Source organism: Aspergillus foveolatus (assembly GCF_047715535.1).
Source record: "Aspergillus foveolatus strain CBS 279.81 unplaced genomic scaffold BDW70scaffold_6, whole genome shotgun sequence".
Lineage (NCBI taxonomy): Eukaryota > Fungi > Ascomycota > Eurotiomycetes > Eurotiales > Aspergillaceae > Aspergillus > Aspergillus foveolatus.
In genome coordinates, this window is record NW_027396070.1 from 241,153 (window position 1) to 264,811 (window position 23,659).

A 23,659-nucleotide genomic window follows, 5' to 3' on the forward strand; every position below is an offset into this window, starting at 1 on the left:
AGGTTCATCTTCCGCTCACGGCCCTCTCGTACAATACCACGGGAACGGTCCGGCTTGCCAAATATAAACGCCACTAGGGCCAATGGAAAGAACTGCACTGCTCTATTCCTCTATTCCTCTACTCTCAAGGAATGAGTTCCAATGAGTTCCAATGAGTTCCAATGAGTTCGTTCAACGTGGTGTTTGCGCTCCTCAGTTCTCGACTCTTATCCTTGGAATGGAGACAGCACTGAGTCCCACTTCAAGGTCCTCCACTTCCCTAGGTGATACACAGACGGTATAGCGGTTGCGCGGTCGAGCACAGGAAATACGCTATGCTTCTGGCTTTGCGAAGTACCACCTTGGGAGCAGGAAAAGAGCGTCGGAACACGAAGCCACACTAGACAAAATCAGGGAAGGCAAATTTGCCGCTGACCCCAGACCATCCCAGGCCATCAGATGCACAATGGCGTATGCGGGCGATGGTGCAGGAAATATTATAGTCCTTCCTTTTCTGGGCTGACCGTCGAGGTTACAACTCTCGATCCTTCAGTGCCGCCGACAACCTTTTTGACATTATTGTCCCACCCTCCACCGTCGAGCTCAAACCGGAACTTTGACAGACCCCGTGCTCCTGTCAAGAATTGTCAAGAATACGGATGGGTATATTACCCATTCATCTCGCTCTTGGACTCTTGGATTGAGGGTCGCCAATTACTAGGAGGAAATAGAATTTAGTCAGCCCATACCTGAAGCTCCTCTGGCCCAGGATATATACTCTACGAGGTACTAAGTACTACGTACTATCAATGGCCAAGCAAGACACTTGGTAACGAATATGCTCTAACATGAGTGCGACCCTGTTTGAATGACTGTAACTAACTTGGACTGAAAGGCTGAACTCCCATCAAACCTGTCTCGATTTGTCTCGTTTAAGTCATCATGCGATGCTGCCTATCTGCTGACAGCTGTGAAGTTCAGGTATTCGTAGGGTCGACCCGCGCTGACCGATATGTATCCTTAGGATTACGTACCGTCTCTGATAACAACGGGATACGGTCGATAGAACACCCTTGGCTCGTGAGGACTGAATAAGCTCAAGTGCGTTAGTTTGTCTAACGTAGTATCCCCTATAGTACCTGCACGCACGACAATAATGTGTAGTGAAGTGGCAAGTGAGCATAAGAATGAAATCACCTTTTATCACGAGTTACGCTGGTATCACAAGTACAAGACTGAAATCCATGTTCAAGTGGGGGGTCATTTGTCAGCCGCAGAACTCTGCATCTGCAGGTGGATGGGCACGTCGAGGAACGGTCTCTAAAACACCACCCCGCAGCCAGGCTGAGCGTTTCTTGCTTCCGCCGAGTATTGGTTCATCGTGACTGCCTAGTCATCGACAAATTGTGCAAATATAGACCTTATTTACCTTATTCAATCTGGGATGGATATCTATCGACTTATTCTAAACTCAAGAGTTCTTTAATCAATCAATTCTCTACTCAGACTAGGCTCCAGGTAAGAGTGGGGCGTCGACAATTGAGCATGGACTATGAACAGCACTCAGACCCCTACAGTAGTAGGATACGTGCCACACCTCTCATTGGATTACAGAATGTATTTCGTCGTCATTGTACCGCGAGTGGCTCGGGTCATATGTCGGTGGTGGTTGGTGGCTGCAGCAATAATCGGATTAATGTTGATTCGTTTTTAAAGTGGTCGTCCAATGAACTGGGAAACACCCAAGGCATCTCGCAGGGTGAGCTGTGTTTGGGCTATTTGTCGCTGTGATGGCAGGCAGTCCAAATAGAGGCATGCCTGCTATTCTTGACCTAATCAGCTCGGATCCCAAGAGGATCTGCCCGACACTCGGTACTGTGGTATCAGGGCCCAGATGCCAGAACCTATTACTTCTGCATCAGACTGGAATTTTCTTCAAACTCCAAGATAAGATCGCTGAAATTGCTGAAATTGAAGTAGCTAATCAAGGCGACAGGCCCAACACTGTTGAATCGGTCGAGCCTACAGACGGAGGATTTGGAGAACGGCTGCTCTGTCATATGGCTGCTTTGATACTCTCGTCGTTGAAGCGTGCATCTAATAAAACAAGGTCAGATGGCCCGCAACAAGGCGGTTTGGATGGCGGAAGTCACCCAAGGAGCAGGCTATTGAAACAGGTGTGCGCCTTCTCCGCATTCATAGAAAAGGATTGTCATGCGGTTCCATGCTACTGGGTCGAAATGCTGATAATGTTTGCTAAGCCGCCGTAACAGAGGACCGACTACTGTATATCTATAGCTGACTTGCCTGAGAACACGATGCGATGCGACAGACGTTGGGCCTAAAGGAACTTTTCGGGGTGAAGGTTCCGCCGAATATATTCATAACTCAAGAGTTAGATGACAGGAGAGGCTAGAGCGCCAGTGCTCTTTCTGAGTAATCCCCTAATTCTAAACGATCGGGAGCTTTGCCCAATCAAGGACCCGGTGGCCTGGAGTCTTGTAAATTGACTCTGCTAATAACCTAGGTAATGTACAACTGTCGACGATCCGTGAATCCATCACATCCTTCCTACCGCAAGACGGCCAGGGGCACTTTCCGACCTTAAGTGCCTCACCTCATCGCGCTTTCTTTACTGGCGTTCTTTCCTCTCATCTAGAATGAAGGGCTGAGGTCGTTCCTGCCCCGTTCGGCCACGGCCAGTTCCTGCTCCGTCTGTGAGGTCCTTTCTTTCCCTCAAGGTCCTGAGTCCTTCCTGGTTTCCCCTTTCGCCCCGCGTTTCGTCGTTCGCAAGTCAAGCTCCGCCTTGTTCGGATACAGCGGCCGGCAGCTGGATTGGTTGACAGCACAACCCTTTCGGCATCTGGCTCTGGCAGCCCTGGAGCTACGTGGATTTCTTGTTCTCAGTGCGTCCACTGCACCTGACAGTCCGTCCCGTAGATGGTGGCCGTGGCTGGTGGAGGGCCTTAATCTATTCATGGACCGCTGACCTGGTTCAGAATCCGTTATAAATAGAGCCGTAATGAAACCTGAGACACCCAGAAATAATAAATCTTTGGGGATGGCCTCTGGTTTATGGGTAGTTATGGATAGTTAACTGTTTGGGACAAAGCACTTTGACAGCGCGAGTTGCCTTACTTTAGTTCGTTCTATAGCCAGGTGTAAGGATAATACGCGGTTGGAGATATCAGGATAAAGATGGAGTACAGCCAAAGCCAGAGTGAAGCCAGAGTGAAAAAACGCCGCCGGGCTCTGCTATATTTCCTCAGCCTGCCTCAGAGAGAACAATAAGAAACGATACCAAATGACATCTAAGAACTGATGATTATGGCTTACCCTGCCATGAGGGTTATTTGTTCCAGGACAATCGCCTCTTATTATTTTATCTACGGGCTCAGCCCAACCTTCGACCCTCTATCATTGCCTTATCCTGCTTCATCGCATTGAATTTTGCTAATTTTTCCGTGGTGGACGCTGGCTAAACCTGTGTAATAGTATACCTAGGGTACTCGACTCGTGGAGCTGTCGGGAAAGCTGGGCGTGGGAGATTCCCCTGGCTCGCTCAGCCGATCGCCCTGATTGATCCCCTCCGCGCGCTGTGTCCCCTCCCCCGTTCACTAACCTGAGAGCAACTTGCCCTACAATAACGCAACGTCTTTTCCTGAGAATCCTTGTACGTCCACAACAATCCCTCGAATTGCCAGGCTGGTCCTTTTAATCTAGGGACATTTTTTGTGCGTGTTCCTGTTCTCCATTGCGAACCCCCCTCTGGTTGGAGTTGTGCGGTTCTGAGATTTGCCCTTCCCGCTAGAGTCTATCGCACTCACTCCCCTTAAACCGCCTCCGTTGCCATCTCCAACAACCACCGACTCGATTACCCTTTCGCGTTCGAGACGCGATTCCATGCCTTGATCAAGAGTCCTTTAACTAGTCGCTAATTCTTGTCTTGCAGCGCTGCTTTGTCACGTCTGAGTCTGAAGCAGAGGTGGTAACGCAGCACAGACAATTTTGCTGAAACATCGCCGGCCGATACCTCCGCTACGAACGTCCTTTTCGACAGCCGCTTTTCTTCTCCTTGCACATTCTTCCTGCGATATACTGTTGCTGTTGGGCTACAGAACGGTAAATACTGTATAGGAACATAAGAGGCACATACTGTTCTTGTGGCGAGCCTTTTGTGGTGACGTGAAAACCGGAGTTCGGTCGAGTCCGCGTTTTTGGGTGGATTTGGACTCGAGAAGGCGTTCCTTTGCGAACTTCTCTTTTGGAGACCAACGTTGTCGGACAACGTTGGGTATTGCTATATGGTCACAGCTACCGATGGGAATGACCGCCTATCGTCCAGACCAGGTGAACAGTCACCGATAGCGTCGGCAAAACTTTCGACTATGCCGTGGAGATCGAGCAACGAGGAGTCTTCGGAGGCATCCAATCGACCCGCGTTGACCTCACAACAATCCAACTCCCTTCCCTCCACGCCTTACCAACATGCGCGGAAAATTTCGTTCCATTCCAGATCGCCTTCGCCCCGTCATGGAAGCACGTCGCCACGGTCGACCCATTCGGAGTCGACGCATATCCCGCCATTTGCCCGAAAACAGTTTACGGGCTGCAAGTACGAGACCGCCATGTCTTTTTTCCGCAGGAGAATGCCATATTCAATAGGTGCCGATGTGCTACCGGAAGAAAAGGAAGGGCTTAAACAACGGCTCCGGCCGGAGGAGGAAAGGAAACTTACTGCGGATATGCTCGAAGTTTACGAACGGTTGTTGCCTTCGGCGGAGAGCGAGAGCCGACGCCGGAGACTTGTCCGTAAGCTGGAGGATCTCTTCAACCGGCAGTGGCCCGGTTGCGACATCAAGGTTCATGTTTTTGGATCGTCCGGCAATAAACTGTGTTCTAGCGATTCGGATGGTGTGTATCTTTTTGGGCTACTCTAAGTTTCTCACTGACCCGAGACAGTTGACATATGTATAACCACAACCTGCAAGGAGCTAGAGCATGTGTGTTTATTAGCGGATGTGCTCGCAAAGAGTAAGACCCCATTTCCATGACCTCCCCGGCAAGCGAAGCTGACATACTATCTCTGATCAGACGGGATGGAGCGAGTTGTCTGCATCTCTCATGCAAAAGTTCCCATTGTGAAAATCTGGGATCCAGAACTACGCCTAGCATGCGATATGAACGTCAACAATACGATGGCGCTGGAAAATACACGAATGGTCCGGACATATGTGGAGATCGATGAACGAGTACGGCCGTTGGCAATGATCATCAAGCATTGGACAAAACGCAGGATACTTAACGACGCTGGTATGTTTCTATGCGCCACGGGGTCAAATGTGCTTTCTCGTTAATTATTTCTCAAGGTCTCGGTGGCACGTTAAGTTCCTATACCTGGATTTGCTTGATCATCAATTTCTTACAGACCCGAGAGCCTCCGATTTTACCCAGCCTCCAAACTCGACCCCATAAGAAGAGGCTGACCGCCGATGGTTTGGTGTGCTCATTCGACGACGATTTGGACTCATTGGTGGGATACGGAAAGCAGAACAAGCAGTCATTAGGAGAGCTGTTCTTCCAATTCTTTCGCTACTACGGCCACGAACTGGATTTTGAGAAGTACGTCATCTCGGTGCGCGAGGGAAGATTAATATCCAAAGAGGGAAAGGGCTGGCACCTACTGCAAAATAACCGTCTTTGCGTGGAAGAGCCTTTCAACACAATACGAAATCTGGGTAATACGGCCGATGATACGTCATTCAGGGGGGTCCATATGGAGCTGCGCAGGGCATTTAAGGCCCTCTCAGATGGTAACTTTGAGCTCTGTTGCGAGCAGTACGAGTACCCCCCGGAGGCCGAGCGCTCATGGGAAAGGCCGGCTCCTCAGCCACGGCCGGTTGTCACCACGGCGCCGCCACCTTCTCGGGGTGGTCGTGGTGGCGGCCGAGGTGGGCGACATTCAAATCAATATAGTCGAGGCGGACACTCTGGCGGTCGTCGAAGTTCAAACGCCGCCAACAAGAATCACTTCCGCCAAGCCAACAACGGAATGAGCGCGTCTGAACTGTCGCTTCAGGCGCAGCATGCACAATACCTGCTGCACGACCACTTGTATCAGCAGATTCAAATACTTCAGGCACAGGAACAAGAACTGCGATTACAATTGCAGAACCAGGCGCTGATTACTGGACGGCCTCCACCCGTCCTTATCCGCCAGCCCTTCATCCAATTCCCAGTACCCGCGCAGGAAACGTCAGGCGATGATAGCTCACGCTCAAGGTCCGGCTCGAGATCTGGCGCAGTGAATCATCAGCCTATCAGCGTTCCGTCTCGACAAAATGTCTATTACAACTCCACGTACCTTCCAGTTGCCGTGCCAGGAGGACCAGGAAGCAATACAAACCCGCCGTCGCCGTCCGCCGCCGCCGCAATGCCTGATCTCCGCCGTAACCCACGTCGATCATCGGTTGCCAATGGTTCTCCCAACGGCTCCCTTAGAGCTCACTCGCAACCTGCCCGCCCCGTCAATTCTCTTCCCAACTTTGCCCCTCTCTATTCAATTTCCCAACCAACCGAGACCTCACAGGCCCCGAAGCAGCGCAACCCGTCCGGTGCCTCGGATGACTCACTGAGTGAGGAAGATGGTACATCCATACCCAACAGCCTGCCCAACCGAACCTTGTTCATTGACGAAGCTCGATCCAATGATTATATGACATACTACTTCGGCAGTTCTCCACAACTTCATGCTTATCACCAAAATGCAATGCTTTCGCCCATGTCAGCATCGCTTGGGCTGGCTTTACCGAACGGCGGCATTGTCCCCTGGGTTGGGAATCCCCAGGAGTATATGTCGGCTGTCCCAGGACCTGAAATCTATGGCCAATCTTTCGACAATGGCTCGATTACATCTCCAAAATCTGGTCAGTCGCAGGAAAGAATGGGATCCCGAACTGCTGCCTCGAGCGATCGCGGAGGGCCATTAATCGTGGATGGATCGGTGCCGCCAAGTGAGCAACGGAACTCGATTCCCGCTGACCATTATGAACATTACGGCTTGATGTCTCATTGTCCATCGAATTCCGATGACCAGAACACCGACACTCCTGCCAGTGTGTCGGATTCTTTCTCTCAGGACTTCCAGGACAGTAGCTCGGTAGATATTGATCCGAGTCCCTTTTTCAGCCGCCAGGGATTCGACTCCCACGCAATGGGAAGTTCCGCTGATGTTTTTGTTAATGGCCATTCCGGAAAGCACAGCCTGCTTTCTAGTCGACTCCAGGGTCTTCATCTCTCGAATGGTGAGAAAGTCGATATCGCGTCAAAGCCTGCACAAGACAAACCGAAGGCTGTCTTACCACACAACGACGCTGTCGAGAGGGAAGCTCCTCGTGCGAAGAATCTTCACGCGGTTGATAAAGGGTCATCGGCTTCGAGCTTCTCCCATGCCACGGACTCACATATTGCATCGCCAAATGGGAGGCGCCGACACCATGGGGATACGTCGGAGAAGGTCAATGGGACCGTACACAAGGGTAAACCTAAGAATCAAACATCGTCCACTTTATCGAATGATCAGAAGGAACGAAATGCCGGTGGTCCAAGAAAACCTAATGCTACTGGCTTAACACCTCAGGACTCCAATCATAGCCACACGAATTCTGGCTGGCAGACAACCAAGCGAAAGAACAAAAAGAACAACAAGCTGTTCTCAGATCACCGCCACGGGCTTCAAAATGGCGCGGAGCCCCTACCAGTGGATGAGTCTTTGAGGAAAGGTGGCTAGCTCTACCCGTAGCCTTGGTATCACTTTTTCCACCTCTGGAAACCATTGACAACAGTGCCTTTTATGGTTACTATCTTTTCTTACCCCTTAAACCGCGTGGCTTTAAACCATTGACCTGGTCCGTGGCTAGGGCGACAAAAATTATGCCGATATAGCACGTGTACAGCCTGTGCTGAAGTTTAAATTATCTCAACTCGTCAAGTTGACACTCGACTATAACTCGTCTTCAGCTTGAAGCGTTTTGACCTTGTATAATAGAGGCGACGACCTCTTGAACAGAACAATATATTGCAGTGGATTGGCCTTATTTGGCCCTCTTTTATGGAACTATACGACACTTTTTTCTCTCGCGCATGGGTTCTTCATATTCATCATCGGCGTTCAGGTCATTATCAGAAAACTGGCATGTCGGTTTGCAAATTGGTTCGTGGTACTCGCGTGGATCGCTCATTCGCATGGTGGCTCTGGTCCGGCTCTCGACTCTCGTCAAGTCACCTACTCATTATCAAAGCTCAGTCCTGCTCAATCGCAGTCCCTGGAGGACATTGCCTCCTCATCGCCTCAGGTACAAAACGACCATTTCAAGCCGGAGCCCAAAAGTGAGCTGCCGGTATTGGGCATTGTTCTTGTTTATTCTGTGTACCAACTGGACTTGTTCTTGTGTTGCTGGCTGTGGATTTCTTCGTCAGTTTCTAACAGGCATGATCATTGTCATCATTATCATTGTCAATATACCATCATAGCAGGGAGCCAGGCGAGTGGGTTCAACTTATACATGTGTTCTTTTCATGCTTGTTTTTTTCTTTTTGTGCGTGTTTACTTGTTCATGTTGGCACTGATACATTTTGCGTGTTGCTAATATTCATGCGGACCAGGATTGGGCAATGATTCAGATGTAGAGCTTGGGATTTACATACAGTCAGACGAAGATACTGAAACGCGAAAAAAAAAATTGAAATGCATAGACTCGTATTGTTGTAATCACTAGTCACGTACATGTTCCTTCTGATGTATACCCAGGCACGTACTTCATATGTACTACAGTGTGTAGGTCATCTGTCGAGTCCGTCGGGATCCGCTCTTGGCTCTGTTTTCCGATCTTCAGTTCATCTACCGAGTCTCATCAACACCCACGACGCTACCACTCTACAATCAGGATCGAAATGACCCTGCCCGAACCCCACATCGCCGCAGACAGTTTCTTCCACAAAATACCATCACCGGGCGTAGGTTCAGGTTCATCCTCACCCTCGTCCTCAAGTCCCTGGCCGATAACAATCTACTTTATAACTGGCAATCCAGGGCTAATTTCCTATTACCATGTGTTCCTCTCCCTGCTCAGCAAAAATATAGCATCCAGCCAACTAGCATGCCATAACGGAGTGCACATCGTGGGTCATAGTCTCGCGGGTTTTGAGCTCGAGACCGGGGCTGTTCAAAACGAAGACGGAAGGCAAATCTACGACCTTGAGGAACAGATATGTTTTGTGCAGAGGCGGTTAAGGGAGAATATGCGGCGCTTACGCGCAGATCCCACCGTTTCTAAGCATCATCATGATCTTGGTTCTGATGCAGCGACTGAGACTGAGACAGCGAAACCGAAAGTCATCCTCATCGGCCATTCGGTTGGCACGTATATTGCGATGGAGATTCTACGACGACATCTTGAACGGCAGAGCACTCCTAGCGACGATGGCGATGTCGAAGTGGACTTCGAAATCGCTGGCGGCATAATGCTCTTCCCCACAGTCCTCGACATTGCAAAGTCCCCATCGGGGCAGAAATTAACTGTATACTAACCTGCCCCATCTGTTCTTCATCTGAGGTGTAAGACTGCTCCGCTAACAGGCTAACAGTTTCTCCTCCGCATAATCCCCCAGCTAGCGCTCATGGTCTCCCTCTTCGCGTGGGTCCTGACGACAGTCCTTCCCGATGGTCTTCTGCGAAGCCTAGTCCGGTGCGTGATGCGCTCGCCGCCTGAGGATGCGGTTGATTCCACGACGAGGTTCTTGAACAGTCGATGGGGTGTAAGGGAGGCTTTGTATGTTATGCGCTATCTCTTCCTTTCCTTTCTTTTTTATTTTACGCTAATGACGTTGCTGCGGTGAAAGGCATATGGCGGCAGATGAGATGAGGACAATTACCTCTGATAAATGGAGTGATGATGTTTGGGGTGTGTCGCGCGCTACGCACAAGAACGATGCACAGTTGGCGTCTAAACCGCCAACCCAGCTAGTATTTTACTTTGGACGCAACGACCATTGGGTCGCGGAGAAGACGAGGGAAGAGATCCTTGCTGCGCGAGGTGGGATGCGGGCTGGGCGTGGACCGAGGATGGTTGTTTGTGAGGAATCTGTGCCACATGCGTTCTGTCTGAGTATGTTTCTATTCGGGCCACTTGCTTCCTGACTGACTCTTGATATTAGGGCACAATGAGATCATGGCGCGTAAAGTGGCTGATATGGTTCAGGAGGTATTAGACTAAGAGGATGACCGAGTCATTTACAGGAGAGCACATTCGAGCCCATGACGTTATAGAAAGAAGGGCATCTTCATTGGTGTATTTAAAGGGTAGACCCCGTCAGATACGGAACGAAGAGTCGTATGAGGTCGTTGGTCATGTTCGTCGCGAGCAGTTCGTTTACAGTGGGCATTATCCGTTCTGGTTCTGAGTTCCGGCCGGCGGACCGCTGACTAGGTTGGACTTCTATATGCGCCCCTATAACCACCAATCCCGAACAAGGAGACTGCGCGTAACCCTGTCATTGAGAATATAGAATATCATTGACGTAAATCACCGGTTGCGCGGCATGAGACCAATGGCACACTCGGCTGAATTCCTGTAGCCGAGTCCTGCCCGGAGCTCAAAGCATCCAAGGTCGTCTATAATCGTGATTTATTGTAGAGTGCGCTCATCATGAGTTCGAACCAGTTCGGTAAACTAGACCGCTTCTCCTGAAGAGGTCACCCAGAACATCCTGCTGTTCATTAGCGGCGGGTGCCGGCTGTCCTTGTGCTGGCTGACTATGCGCTCTCACACTCCAAGCGTCGTCTTGCGCTCTTTCCTGACCAAACAAGTCCCTAAGAGAAATCTGGCGACCCATTGGTACACTGGCTTGCACCTCATTCAGTGGATCGATGGCTCCTGAAGCAGCTGTCGCAGCAGCATGTAGGCCATTCTGGCGCGCAGACTCTAGCCGCTCACGAGCTAATTTAAGACTTTTCCCAGCCATTGAAGCGCATTCGCGGATGACCTGAGCATTGATGCTGCGTGTTTCCGACGTAGAACTCGGAGGGGGCTCAGAAAAGACCCAAAGCCCGTAAATGCGAATATCACTGATAGCCCGGGCATTACTGGGATCGGAGTTGGAGTCAGATTTGAGAATAATATATTCTTCCGTAATCTCCACGTTATCGCCATCCGTTAAAGGAAGATCGAAGTTATTCAACCCCCGTCGATTCAGCACGAACACACTGTACCGCTCCTCTCCCATACTACCCGCTACAAGCTGACAGACAAAAAGAGTGCCCTCCACCCCGGTCTTCTCCCATTGTCGCGTAGACGGGCTGAATGTGTAGACCACCGCAAATGGCGCGATTGACTGGATCGACTTGACTGCGGGGTTGTGACTCTGTAAGACAGAAAGATTGAGCTCCTCGTTCGTGCGCGGAGGGGCCGACGGCATGCTTCGATTTTGCTGGTCGAGCAGCTGCTGTGGGTCGGATAGGTAGGACTGGTAGTCTGAATCGTAACCGGAGCCTTGGAAATACCCATGGGTGTGACTCTGGCTGCTGTGCTGATTGCTGCTCTGATGGTTGTTGTTGGCGCGACGAGGCCTGCGTGACGCCATAGTGAAGGTCACGGAGCCCGCGGCATATAACAGTTTATTCTGAATCCTAGCAAGGCGAGATGAATTGCAGCAGCGAGGGAAAGAGCGGGATGCGAGAGAGCAAGAGCGGACCTGGAGATCGGAAGAGTGAAGCTCGAACTGTCTCCGTTTCTGGAAGGCGGTCGCATTGGCCCGACGTCGCAAGCCCCCTCCTAGTCTTGCGCTCATCACGACTACTCCTCTTTTTGGATCTACAGAGTACAAGTACAACTTCCATCGTCTGTTGTCTCTGCGTACTTTGCACACCTACGAGGACTCACGGGTCGGCACCAAGGTACTCCCCCGCCATTGCTGCGCCTCCACTGTTTCCAGGGTCTTCGTCCCATCGGATTATTCGCTATACCCCGTTAGGCCAGCCGCTAGTATACCGCGCGTGATGCTCGGTCAATTCTCCGGCTCTTGATCATTCTCAGTTGCGCTCTATGTTGGCTCGTGATGACTGACGGTCACGTTACTCTTTTGTCCTCCTCGTTTCTTTACCTCTCGTGTCTTACCACCCTTCCTCCTTATACGATCTTCAGCGTCGTCTAAAGCGCGGAGCTAGAATCTGCTTTGAATATACTACGGGAACAGACGGGTGAGGGATGAGTGTTTCGCTCGAAGCGGATTTATATCGCTTTCATTATGTCAGTCAACGATGAGCAGCGTGGTCCCCATGTTGGTGAATACCCATCCGATGACGATAATCGCGGGGAACCTGCGGATGCCGGATTCGACCCTTCCTCCTTCCCGAATGCCGTGAAAGCGCGGAGAGAAGAATATACCCGCCGTCGGTCTATCAAAGTGAAGGTAGGGTCCTGGAATGTGGCTGCCATCGCTGGCACGGAGAGAGATATCGGGAAGTGGTTTGTGCAAAAGCAAGGAGTATGCCGACAGCCTTTGTCAGGGTCGCAAAACGGCTCGTCCTCGAAATCCACGAACTCCGGGGCTGATGCCTCACTCCTTGAAACTCCACCAGACGAGATTGGTCTCTATGTCCTAGGCCTGCAGGAGATCGTTGATGTCTCCTCACCTGCGGAAGCATTGAGACCATTTGTTGATCCGGCCCCGGCCAATCGCTGGAAAAGAGCTGTTGAAGATGCACTGCCACCTGGCTACAGATTAATTGCGGAAACTCAGCTTATCGGGCTATTGCAACTCATCTATGCTGCACCATCCATTGCCGATAGCATTTCGGCGGTAAACTCCACTAGTGTCGGTACGGGCTTGCTGGGATACATGGGCAACAAGGGAGCCGTCGCGACGCGTCTGCTAGTAGGTGAGACTACGTGTATCATCTTTGTCAACTGTCATCTGGCGGCGGGGTCAGACAAGGCCAGCTTAGATCGACGGAATTGGGATGCCTCCCAAATCGTCGCTCGAACAAAGTTCGACGCGGTTGATACTGACTATACTCTTCGGGATGCGCCTTGCGAAAGCATTGGGGACGAAGATTACGCATTCTGGTTCGGAGACCTGAATTACCGCCTGGAGGATATCCCTGGCGATGACGTACGGCAGGTTCTTGCACGGCATACAGAGAACGAATATGACAGGAGACATGCTGCGTTGCGCGATGTGATCGGTTCACCCTCTTCCCCGCACGTTGTCATCGACGAGAACAGCTCGAGTAACTCGCCTGTATCAGAGGAACTCCCGAGCGAATCTGATGAAGAGCTAGACCCCCATCAAGATCCGGCTTCTCTTCAAACAACGATATCGTCGTTATTCCCCCATGACCAATTACGCATGCAACAGAATAAACAGAAAGCTTTCCATGAAGGCTGGCGTGAAGGCCCAATTTCGTTTCTGCCCACGTACAAGTACGATGTAGGCAGCGTGGCGCGGTTTGACACGAGCGAGAAACATAGAGGACCCAGTTGGTGTGATCGTATCCTCTATCGATCGCGCAAGGACAAACTGAGATACGAAAAACTGGTTGAAGAAGCCGCCGAGGCTCGAAAAAAGGACGAAGAAATGAAAGCAAGGGGCCTAGAGAGCGCCGCTGCCGATGACAACGTTTTGTTCGACTACGATCCGGACGCAGATGGTGAAAGCGGTGATGAGTATGATCCGGATGACGATCGAGATAACGAAGACGCCTTGCCGTATACAATGTCAGAAGCAGACAGCTCCATACAGCTAGATTATTATACTTCTCACCAAGGTGTTCTATCCTCAGACCACAAACCGCTGGTTGCTGGCTTTACGCTAGAACTCGACTGCGTGGAACCGAAACTTAAGGCTCAAATCCATCAGGAAGTTGTTAGGGAGTTGGATAGGGCCGAGAATGAGTCTCGACCGGGTCTAACGGTTGTGGTCGACAATCAGAGCAGTGAGCCGTCTAAGTCAAACTCGGACCCGAATGCTATAGATTTTGGGGACATATATCTGGACGCTCCCGTTAACCGGTCACTGACTGTTGCAAACACCAGTAGAGTGCCTGCGACATTTTCAATCCAGAAACCGGAGCGTGACGCTGATCATGAGGTAACGTCGTGGCTAGAGTACAGGGTTGAGAAACCTCACGATGATGATTCTGAAGACTCAAATCATTCAGCGACATCAAACGAATGTACACTCTTGCCTGGGGAGCTAGCCATGGTTGAAGTCACAATCTGGGTGCGAGATATCCGATTCGTCCGCTCACTTAACAATGGACAATTGAAGCTCGAAAAAATCCTGGTTCTTCGGGTAAAGGATGGTAGAGATCATTTTATCTCTACCTACGGGAATTGGCTTCCTACGGCTTTTGGACGTAGCTTGGAAGAGCTCACTATGCTTCCCGAGACTGGCGCACGCAGTCTGGCCGCTCATCCAACAGAAAGTCATGAAATGAAACCAGGAGTTCCGGTCTCCGCTCCCAGGGAGCTTTTCAAGCTGACGGAAGCGATCACTGATCTTACAGAACGTGCCGTCGCCGAGTGGGGCATGGTAAAAGGGGAGGACGACGAGCTGGTCAAGGCTCCATGGGCGAGCGAGCCACATGGATACGCGTGGCCTTTTGAACCTGAGACCTGGACGCTGAAAGACAAGGAAGCACGTTCGCCGTTGCTAGCATCTGCTCGCGATGCCCTGGACACCAACCAACCTTTCAGCCAGGTGTTTGCTCCTGAAGTGTCGTCGCTGCATCGCCTGGAGATCCTAAGCGAAGTCCTTGTCGCGTTCCTACGCTCCCTGAAAGATGGGATAATCTCGGCTACTGTCTGGGAAAGCCTTGACCGACAAATCCAAGCACGTGAAAGGGTCAAGCAGCCTCCGCTTTCCTGGGAAGACTCCCAGGCTTGGGTCCTCGAGAGCCTTGCCTCCTCACCAGCCCACAGCGTCTCCTTCACTTTCGTAACATTCATGCTCGCACGAATTGCCAACGAAGTCGCCCCTGTGCCTTCCATGCCTCCTCTATCCCATAGCAAACCAGATCTGAAAGAAAACACAAAAGACACCTCTCAATCGGATAAGGACAAGGACAACCAATCATCGACATCTTCCCCTATATCCCGAGCATCAACGGTATCCCGAACCTCATTCATCTCCGGCGGGAGTCTCCGTCGAAAGGCCACTATATCCGCGCCTCCCGTCTCACTGTCCCCACAAGAAATAACCACTGTGAATATGATCCAACGCCGGCTCGCTGTGGAAAGTGCCCTAGCCACGTTTTTTTCGTCTGTGCTTATATCTTCTGATGTTCCAATCCCTTCCAAGGATAAAGAGAGACGGCTCCTGGAGGACCGGAAGCGCAGCATTATCGAGCCGTTCCTGAAAGCTGTTGGGGTAGATTATTATGGTCCTTCCGGCGGTGCGCCGTGACCCTAGACTTGAAGAGTTTTTTCTTGGTATCATGACACGCTTTTCTGGGTGGTTTGGGTTGGTGTGGCATTTTTATTTATAGATGGGTGAGCGGAGTAGGGGTATGCATATCCACTATATACTATACGGCGGTGATTATTTTTCTTCGCAACCGCCTGCTCACTTCAGGTTAACAGCCTGTTCAAGGTAATGCCTGTTCCTTTGATGCTTGAAGGCGGCGGCAAAGCAGTATATATAAAGCCAGTCGTACTTGTACATATGTTACATGACCTCGACTGAGTACAATACATTTATGTAATTGTTGAAGCAAGTTAACTCTGTCGGATAGCATGATCTGTAGTCATAATTATAAATATAATGTTGTAGGCTCTCTATTGGAACGCCAGAGTCACCTGAACCTACTTTCAGCGACTGTAACTAGATATATCCACATCGTCTCTTTCTTCCCAAAAGGTCGCACCCAAAAGGTCGCAAGACTGCCCATATATCAGATTTATATATGTACGTTATATGTACGTAGCATAATATCCGAATTCCAATCCAACCCGACGCCACGCCTAGTTCGTTCACCAAGCCAGAATGAAGGATATACAAGCAATTCAAACCAGCCAAGCCAATCAAAACGTCTTACTCCTCTATAATCGTCGCCCGCTTTGCTCTTTTTTGCTGTGACACTGCAGTTAATGACATTGGCGCGGGCGCGGATGTCGGTGCCTGTCTACGCGGTTGTTGTGATTTGCCTTTGCCCTTACCACTGCCACCACTAACGCCAGACCTATTAGATGAAGACGGTTTCTTCATTACTGAAGAAGCTCGAGTCGAGCGCGAGCTCGACCCAAAAATCATATCCCTACATACCCTCGCCCCACGCCTTGCAATGACCAGGGGCAGACTCATCACGGAGACACTAATCTCCACCGGCAACAAAATAACCTTGATAGTGCGGTCTAGCAATAAATCAAATAGGCCTAGACCTAGATCCCGAGAACGGGGTGTTGTAGAGCGCTGTGCTGCGGCAGCAAGTGAGAGCGCGTCGCGGGTTTTAGCCTCCAGAACCTGTAGTCTTGTTTCGGTCTGGTAGGCTGTGAGTGCAGTGCGCTTTTCGTACTGGCGGACGGCGCGGTTGAGGGCGTCGATGTCGGCCTGGAACCCCTTGCGGTATTCCGCTGCTGCCTCGGAGACGAGGGAGAAGGTGTACTCTTGTTCTTGGGGAGTGAGTTCGCGGTTTTCTTTCTCGGTTTCCTTTTCCTTTTCTGCATTGGCGGTAGAGGCAATTCGTAAGGCAGCGGTTTCCGCGACGTGGGCTTCCAGCTCTTCAAGGCGGTTGGACAAGTCAATGATCTTTCCGACGTCGATCTTGTCCTTGTTCCCATATTCGTCGTCGTCTGATGAGGCAATAATGCGCTGGAGATGCAGAGTGCGGGATTGGACCATCTTGAGGAGGTGCGAAAAGGGCCGAATTTCGGCGGCGAGGAGGAAGATAGTCAGGTTGTAGTTTGATACGAGGCCCTCGGAGGGACGGGACAGGTTGGAGCGGATGGTGTGCAGAACCCATGTCCCAATGAGTGGGAAGAGGAAGCAGGATGCTAGCGCGGCCAGCTCGTGAATCTGAAGCTCTTCGGCGGCAGCGGCGCTGGTACTCTGGGGAGCAATACGTTCTTTATGATGGCCATCTTCCTCATCTCCATCCGCCAATGCTCCGTCCTCGTGATTATCATGCGTAGGGCTGATAGACCTGTCTATTCCCATTGGGGGCGCGATGTCGTCGAGGTGGTTCTGACGACGGACTGTTCGCGCAGATCGATACCATTCCCTAGGAAGATATCGATTAGATGGGAAACTCAAGTTCGGAAAGGGCCCAGCTTACCAGGGCAGCCTGACAGACCAATTCAAGAACACAGCAGCCAACGCTAACAGGGTGACGTCCGTGACAAACGCACTGCCATTCTGAAAGAAGATACCGGCAACGGCAGGAAGAAGCGCCAGCCCCAGAGGCGCCGAATGCCAATGCGACTCCTCATCGCGTATACCTCCATCATAGTCTCGCGAAGCGCGAGGAAATAACAACTCGTCAGTAGACGAGCGGATTGTATTCCTCGCCTCAGACACCGAGTCAGAGAAGGTCGAATTGCGACGCTGGGGCGGGATCTGGGGTTGCGGGCCCTCCGCAAGAGTGGCCGCCCGGGCTAGGCCGCGATGGCGCAGAGTCGGTTTCAGGGGACTGGGGCTGGGGGGGTTCGACATAGCGAGGTCAGAGAGACTGAAGTAGTTCCCATGGCCTTTGTCGATTCAGATGGAAGAAGAGGAAGAAGAGGAAGAAGAGGAAGAAGAGGAAGAAGAACAATAGGAGATTAGAGATGAGATCGTGGGGATGAGATCAGATCGCGTCGTCAGCTCCACAGTTTGTGGAGGGATCAGGATCCTGGGCCGTCACCATGACGCCGATCACCGCCTTGGCCTGTGAGGGCGCTCTCGTGGTTGAATGAAGTCTCACAAAGACTCGAGCTAACAGCAATCAAAGCAGGCTTGGAGAGCTTCCCACCCAACACTGTGTAGCCTCCCTTGCGCGATTGCCTGCAAAGGGCCGCTACCTCGAGTCTTCACGGGTAATTCGTTCTAGCTTCGAAGCACACGTGCATATGTATGCCAACAACTGCAAGCTTCGCAACGTGTGGCAGGCACATGGAAAGCCAGAACACGACCGGCCGTGGTATTTCGAATTTCGACCAAAGTTTGAAGAACAAAAGAAAAGTGGACAAAGAGGTACACTGTTTCCAATTTTCTATTTTTCCTCAATCGACGATCTGGATCTATTGACACCCAAATCAGGCAATATGCGAGTCCATTCGATGGATGTCCTTCGTCACGATTCTCGCGTTGCAACACTCCCTTTATTCATGAATAGCAAACCGAGAGAGAGTTGAGCCTATCGCCATGGATCGACAAAGACAAACCCAGTGCCTGCAACCCTATTTCGTTGCTGACTGGCCCATCTGAATGCAGCAAGCTGTATAACCAGGTCACCATTCTACATCGCTTTATTGCGGCCGATAAGAGCCGGCAATAGATGGATTGTCACAATGAACGGGGCTCAATACTGCTATTCTCAGTCAGCGCTGTTTCGGAGTCATTTGCTATTCCAGCCGGCGGCTTGATCCTTGTCTTCGGTCTCTCCTAGCAGGATGCTGCTGGTTTACCATGCCTTCTTAATCTAGCCCCTCTCCCCCCTTACGCCGTAAATGCACGAAGGAAGCAAACCTCGTGGCAGAGCCCGGCCTTAGTACAACACGCAATTCAGTCTCTACAATCCTCTACGTCTCCAACATGGACGCACCGAAGATGTCGCCCTCTGCCCAGGCGGTGGTCATGCAAGCCCTTTCTGCTATTGCCGTTATCGTCACTTCTTCAACTCTAGCATTGCACTGGAAGAACAGGAACTTCCCAGCCGCCATCATGATGGGATGGTTCATCCTTCTCAATCTTTTCAATGTCATCAATGCGTTCATCTGGCCGACGGACGACGTCGACAATTGGTGGGACGGTGCAGGGCTCTGTGACATTGAGGTGAAGATGCTGATTAGCTCCTATGTTGCTATTCCCGGGAGTCTGGTTTGTATTTTCCGGAGCCTGGCCTGTGTGCTGGACATCAGCCGTGCGACCCTCATCCAGACCAAACGTCAACGCTGGACAACCCGCTCTGTGGAAGTCTTGTTTTGCGTGCTGATTCCGCTGCTTGCTGCAGCCACGCATCTCATCTACCAAGGAAACCGCTATTTTATCTTTGCCGTATCCGGCTGTGTCAGCAGTCTCGATCGGAGCTGGGTCAGTTTTGCCCTGGGCTACCTATGGCCGCTTGTGGTATGCGTTATCGCGAGCTATTATTGCGGTACGTCTTCTACGCCTTGCTAGAGAATATGTCTAAGAATTTAGGCCTCCTCCTATTTCGTCTCAGACGATACCGAAACCAGTTCAACGAGGTCCTGCGGGCCGCTAACTCCGGACTCAGCAGGTCACGGTTCCTGCGGCTGTTTTTTCTCGCCTTTATCATGCTGCTAGCCCTCACCCCAATGCAGGCATATATGGTCTACGTGCAAGTCAAGCTCAGCATTCCGTGGCATCCATACTCCTGGTCACTCCTCCATGGCCCGGGGTCCTCTTGGGGAGTGATAGAGAGAATTCCAACTGGCGGCGCGGTGTACTTTGACCGTTGGATCCCTGTTGCATCAGCATACACCGCATTTGCCTTCTTTGGCACAGGTCGAGATGCATCGCGGATGTACCGCTCGTTCCTCCGACCCTTTGGTCTGGATTGCTGCTTTAGCCCTATGGAAAACACGACATCTGGGAGTTACCCCCATACATCGGGATCTGCTGGAAGCGGAGCACACCTGATACCTGGGAGGGGAAAAGCACGGTAAGCCACTGTTCATCCGAATTTTACTCACCGACTATATACTAATCGGATAGAAGCGACCTCTACCACTCTACACGAAAAAACTCGATCGACTACACCTCCAGCTCCCGCGCTAGCTCCAAGGACGAAGACCTCGAAAAAAATATCCCAGTGTCCAGCGTCACAGAGAATCAGGTAGTCTCGAAGAAAGGGTGGCTAAAGACCGGTTTCGCTTGGTTCGGCAATCCATTCCCATTCTCCTTCTCACCTTCCGCGTGCCATGAGAAGATGCGCTCTCGCTCCACACCGCACCTGGTCGTCCCTGCAAGCTCGAACACAGTTTGCACCAATGCTTGGGCTGGAAGTCGCCAGAGCCGTGGGAGTATTGACTTTGATGACTCCTCAGAATCACTTTCATTCAAGACGGACTTTATCAGGGTGAAACAGGTTATTAGGCAAGAGAGGGAGTCTCAGGTGTAGGGCAGGTGTGGCATGGCGTATTTGGGCGGACAGCAACACTCCTATTTTTCTTCCTCTAGTTAATCTACCTATCCCTCAAGGTTCTTTTTGGAACGTCTCTGAGAAGTATAACTATGTGCATTATTTTCAGTTAAAGGCCGGCTACTTGCGACTGCGCTTTACCCCCTCCACCTATCTTGCCCTATTTCCTAGTCAGGACGGACAATATCTGTCTAGCATTCCGTTCTTTTCAAGACCACATAATCTGAGTGGTAGTATATGCAATCTAGCCCGTAAATACGTGGGTAGGAAAGAGAATGGGGACGAGCCGGTACACAAACTGGGCCTTCCCTCGGAATGGAAAATGTCCGCCGCAGCGTTTGTGCTTGAGATCGCGGTTCAACTGGGGTCGGCAGATAGGTAGGCAAGGTGGCTGCAGGAGAAAAAGGTACCTATTAGAAGACTAGTTGCGGCTGGGTGAGGTAATTTGAGTGAATACTGAATGATAGTTATTGGTCCTCTTATGTACCTAGGTACTTTGCAGTCTTGTGGTCTACCTGAGCTGAACCTAACAAGCCTAAGAAGGCATGGGCTATACTTCCGGCTACCGCGTTCGCTATTGGAGTTCTCAGTTCCTCAGAATTACCCAGGTACCCACCTGGGGTTGGGCTACTCGCTTTGCTGCCAACCAGGGGAGTCAATAGCCTGCCTGTCGGCTGCTGTTGGCGATCATCTTTCACTCATACTTTCACCTTTCTTCGCAGACGAGATGCGGCCCGGCGATTATGGAGCACCTGTCCCGGTTTGGTCTTGGTACCCTGAAGAGCGGAAATCCGAATAGGCCTGTTTGCAACTGCAGTCCTTGACAGATGAAAGGGTGCAGTAGAACTAGTATAAACCGAGAGGGAACGACGCACATTATCACAAGTAGATGTTATATATTACAAGAGCATAGCCTGAAGTACTATGACTGACATAAGAACCACCCTCAACACCAAGACAAAACCACCATGACCGGTTGTTTCACCGCCGTCACGCGGGCCGCTAACAGGGAAGGGCAGCGGCGTTCAGCGAACCGAACCGACCCACAACTACCGAGTCGAATCGGGGGTTGACCTGGCGTTACGACCGAAGCCTACCCCAGCTTGTTTGCAGGGCGCTCGGGCCGAAACCTTGATCAGAGTGAATGGCTTTATTGCTGAGACTCGGGCTGGATCTCGGACTGGGATTCGGACTCAGACTGGTTGGGCTTGAAGGGGCGGCGCAGGACCTCAATGTTACCTGAAAGCGTAATGTTCATTAGCTGATGCCCAGCAAAGAGCGCGAAGATGTTCATCTTCGATGGAGGCCAAATCTGTGATCCAGGGAGTAGGATAGGTCAAAAAAGTGGAGAAGAGATAGAAGAACGTACGCTGATGAAGGCTGAGAGAGGTTGTATCGACGCCCTCGGAGTTTTGGAACTTTCTTAGCGAAGCATCGGCATCAACACTGACCAAGGTTCTGGACAAGGTAAACCAGTTAGCGAGAAGTTGACCGATAACACCATGCATCCGTCCCCGTTCCCTTGCGTCGACTTCGGCTCTGCCTTGGAGCAGACAGAAAACAGTACACCATGCAGTCTCATCGCTGAAGTTCAAAAAGCACTGATAGCAACTTACCCCTTCGGGAGGTTAGAGAGGTACTCGCGCTGAGCGTCGCTCACAAAGGCCTTCACGTTGAACCAGCTGGTCACTCGGTTGTTAGAAGGACCGGACTCTGAGGCAATGTTGTATTTCACGTATTCGACGCCGCTCTGAGTAGTAGCCACTTCCGGACTGGCACCGAGACGGCCGGTAATATTCATACGGGCGAGGCCGCGCGCAGAAGAGGAGCTGAAGGAGCGAGCGGGAGCAGCGCCGCTAGGAGCAGCGCGCAGCATTGAGCGCAGAGAGGATGTGAAAGCGGACATGGCGATGTGACGGTGATACTTGACTGTGGAAAAAATGGATGGTTTGGTTGAGCTGCAAAAAAAACAAGTTCGCAGGTGAAATGGTGCTAAGGCTGCGATTTAGTTTGCACTCGAGGTCTGCAGCTGCCAGCTCGAGCTAGCCAAAACAGAACCAAGCCACGTGACTGGAGATAGCTCATGTATTGAACTTCCCACTCAGCCAAATAAGGCTAACGCTCCTTGGAGAGCCGAATTCTGACTAATATACTGGCTGCCATCATGCCATCCGCCTCTAGCAAGGCTCGCGTCTGGTTACACCGTCTCGAGGCCTGCCCTGCTGTGCCAGTATTATTGGTAGGGGTGCTCTCTGCGTGCCATTGTTCGGTTTGCAGGTCTGGGAACTGGCGACTCTAGTGCGCAATTGAACGATGGGTCTCATGTGAAGAGGCTAGCTGAAGAGCTGAATGCACTGCAGGAAGGGTGGTGCCAGCGACAAGTCGTCACGTTTACATATCACACTTGCATCCCTCGCAGGAATAATCTCTACGAAGTATCTACCGACTCTCTCACCGCACCCCTTGTGCGTCGAACTAGTGCCCTGGCGAGCTGACCATTGCTGGCAGGCATTCTGAGCTCATGTCAGCCCGATCGTCTGCAGCCTTTGCTTTGACAGGTGACAACTCAAAGCCGTCCTGACAGCTCAGAATACGGGATCCTGGAGGACTCAGGACGAACGATTGCCAGATGGATGCTCTCTTCATGGCCACTGGCCGGGCTCCAGAAATCAGGGCATCCGGGCTCCAAGTCTAATGCAGGTCCTAAGTCGAACCCCTGGTGGTGACATCCAGTAAGACGAGCAGCCAATATTTGCTACGAAACCCAATGGGATTGTTCTCCAGCCAGCATGGACACATGGAATGATCAACTGGACGTGTCTGCTGTGGCCGGCGGGGCTGGTGGACTAGTGGTGCTAGTGTGCGAGAGTTACTGGCCCCTGTGGTCCGCTGGGCGATCGCTGGCCTAGAATAAGATCAGGATCGTCTTCTAGACTCCAGAGTCTGGTCAAGTCTTGAGCACCAAATCACTAAATGACGTTTGTCTCTCGAATATGGTTCTGTCCAATATCCTTGTGTCTTTCCAGTTTCCTTCCAAGTTTAAGCCAATTAAATTAAGTCACGGCCACTCAGACATTTGAAGGCTTCGAGCCGGGTAATATGTCCTATGGTGTCACCAGCAGCCTTTTATGGTCCTACCCACGCATGCATATCCTATCCGGGACTGATAGTTATGAGAAATGCCCTACCCTGGTCCTTCTGGTCTTTTTTTATTCCATTTATTTAATTCTATTCCGAGTGGATAAGCCGCGTCGGCTATGCGTGAGTCTATTTCTCGTCTTGCACGGTGAGCTCTGCTCGCGACTCAGCAATCCAAATTCT

The 23,659-nt window shown here is 51.3% G+C and overlaps 8 protein-coding genes across 8 annotated transcripts; 5 read left to right on the forward strand and 3 right to left on the reverse strand.

The window, feature by feature from the left end:
- Positions 1-1,297: 1,297 nt before the first annotated feature.
- Positions 1,298-2,983, forward strand: BDW70DRAFT_129342 (uncharacterized protein). The gene has a single exon (XM_073735603.1). It carries the CDS (start codon positions 1,770-1,772, stop codon positions 2,247-2,249), a length of 480 nt encoding a protein of 159 aa, XP_073599391.1. The 5' UTR covers positions 1,298-1,769; the 3' UTR covers positions 2,250-2,983.
- A 1,384-nt stretch (positions 2,984-4,367) lies between these two features.
- On the forward strand, positions 4,368-8,217 carry BDW70DRAFT_170746 (PAP/25A associated domain family; the record flags this gene model as incomplete). The annotated part of the gene is made up of 4 exons (XM_073743014.1): positions 4,368-4,893; positions 4,942-5,013; positions 5,074-5,292; positions 5,349-8,217. 4 exons carry the CDS (start codon positions 4,368-4,370, stop codon positions 7,766-7,768), a joined length of 3,237 nt encoding a protein of 1,078 aa, XP_073599392.1. The 3' UTR covers positions 7,769-8,217.
- Positions 8,218-8,905: 688 nt separating this feature from the next.
- Positions 8,906-10,468, forward strand: BDW70DRAFT_101688 (bifunctional triacylglycerol lipase/ester hydrolase). Its single transcript, XM_073734295.1, has 4 exons — positions 8,906-9,558; positions 9,625-9,809; positions 9,880-10,145; positions 10,195-10,468. The coding sequence occupies exons 1-4, from the start codon at positions 8,932-8,934 to the stop codon at positions 10,251-10,253; spliced, it is 1,137 nt and encodes a 378-aa protein (XP_073599393.1). The 5' UTR covers positions 8,906-8,931; the 3' UTR covers positions 10,254-10,468.
- A 215-nt stretch (positions 10,469-10,683) lies between these two features.
- On the reverse strand, positions 10,684-11,826 carry BDW70DRAFT_147762 (Dcp1 family protein; the record flags this gene model as incomplete). The annotated part of the gene is made up of 2 exons (XM_073738769.1): positions 10,684-11,502; positions 11,731-11,826. 2 exons carry the CDS (start codon positions 11,824-11,826, stop codon positions 10,684-10,686), a joined length of 915 nt encoding a protein of 304 aa, XP_073599394.1.
- Positions 11,827-12,054: 228 nt separating this feature from the next.
- Positions 12,055-15,682, forward strand: BDW70DRAFT_101690 (phosphatase family protein). Its single transcript, XM_073734296.1, has one exon. It carries the CDS (start codon positions 12,283-12,285, stop codon positions 15,442-15,444), a length of 3,162 nt encoding a protein of 1,053 aa, XP_073599395.1. The 5' UTR covers positions 12,055-12,282; the 3' UTR covers positions 15,445-15,682.
- Positions 15,683-16,124: 442 nt separating this feature from the next.
- Positions 16,125-17,688, reverse strand: BDW70DRAFT_170748 (uncharacterized protein; the record flags this gene model as incomplete). The annotated part of the gene is made up of 3 exons (XM_073743015.1): positions 16,125-16,162; positions 16,197-17,231; positions 17,385-17,688. The coding sequence occupies 3 exons, from the start codon at positions 17,686-17,688 to the stop codon at positions 16,125-16,127; spliced, it is 1,377 nt and encodes a 458-aa protein (XP_073599396.1).
- Positions 17,689-18,768: 1,080 nt separating this feature from the next.
- Positions 18,769-20,317, forward strand: BDW70DRAFT_156748 (pheromone receptor; the record flags this gene model as incomplete). The annotated part of the gene is made up of 3 exons (XM_073740239.1): positions 18,769-19,330; positions 19,375-19,858; positions 19,912-20,317. 3 exons carry the CDS (start codon positions 18,769-18,771, stop codon positions 20,315-20,317), a joined length of 1,452 nt encoding a protein of 483 aa, XP_073599397.1.
- Positions 20,318-20,877: 560 nt separating this feature from the next.
- Positions 20,878-22,432, reverse strand: BDW70DRAFT_129359 (single-stranded DNA-binding protein). The gene is made up of 3 exons (XM_073735604.1): positions 21,955-22,432; positions 21,708-21,796; positions 20,878-21,577 (listed from the first exon to the last, which is right to left on the reverse strand). Exons 1-3 carry the CDS (start codon positions 22,242-22,244, stop codon positions 21,489-21,491), a joined length of 468 nt encoding a protein of 155 aa, XP_073599398.1. The 5' UTR covers positions 22,245-22,432; the 3' UTR covers positions 20,878-21,488.
- Positions 22,433-23,659: the final 1,227 nt, after the last annotated feature.

Bases quoted from the DNA above. Each gene is read 5' to 3' on its own strand.
- BDW70DRAFT_129342 (XM_073735603.1), top strand. From the start codon at position 1,770: ATGGCAGGCAGTCCAAATAGAGGCATGCCTGCTATTCTTGACCTAATC.
- BDW70DRAFT_101688 (XM_073734295.1), top strand. From the start codon at position 8,932: ATGACCCTGCCCGAACCCCACATCGCCGCAGACAGTTTCTTCCACAAA. The intron at 9,559-9,624 runs GTATACTAACCT...ACAGGCTAACAG, and splicing joins CATCGGGGCAGAAATTAACT to TTTCTCCTCCGCATAATCCC. The intron at 9,810-9,879 runs GTATGTTATGCG...CTGCGGTGAAAG, and splicing joins TGGGGTGTAAGGGAGGCTTT to GCATATGGCGGCAGATGAGA.
- BDW70DRAFT_101690 (XM_073734296.1), top strand. From the start codon at position 12,283: ATGTCAGTCAACGATGAGCAGCGTGGTCCCCATGTTGGTGAATACCCA.
- BDW70DRAFT_129359 (XM_073735604.1), bottom strand. From the start codon at position 22,244: ATGTCCGCTTTCACATCCTCTCTGCGCTCAATGCTGCGCGCTGCTCCT. The intron at 21,797-21,954 runs GTAAGTTGCTAT...TACCTTGTCCAG, and splicing joins CTCTCTAACCTCCCGAAGGG to AACCTTGGTCAGTGTTGATG. The intron at 21,578-21,707 runs GTACGTTCTTCT...TTACGCTTTCAG, and splicing joins CTCTCTCAGCCTTCATCAGC to GTAACATTGAGGTCCTGCGC.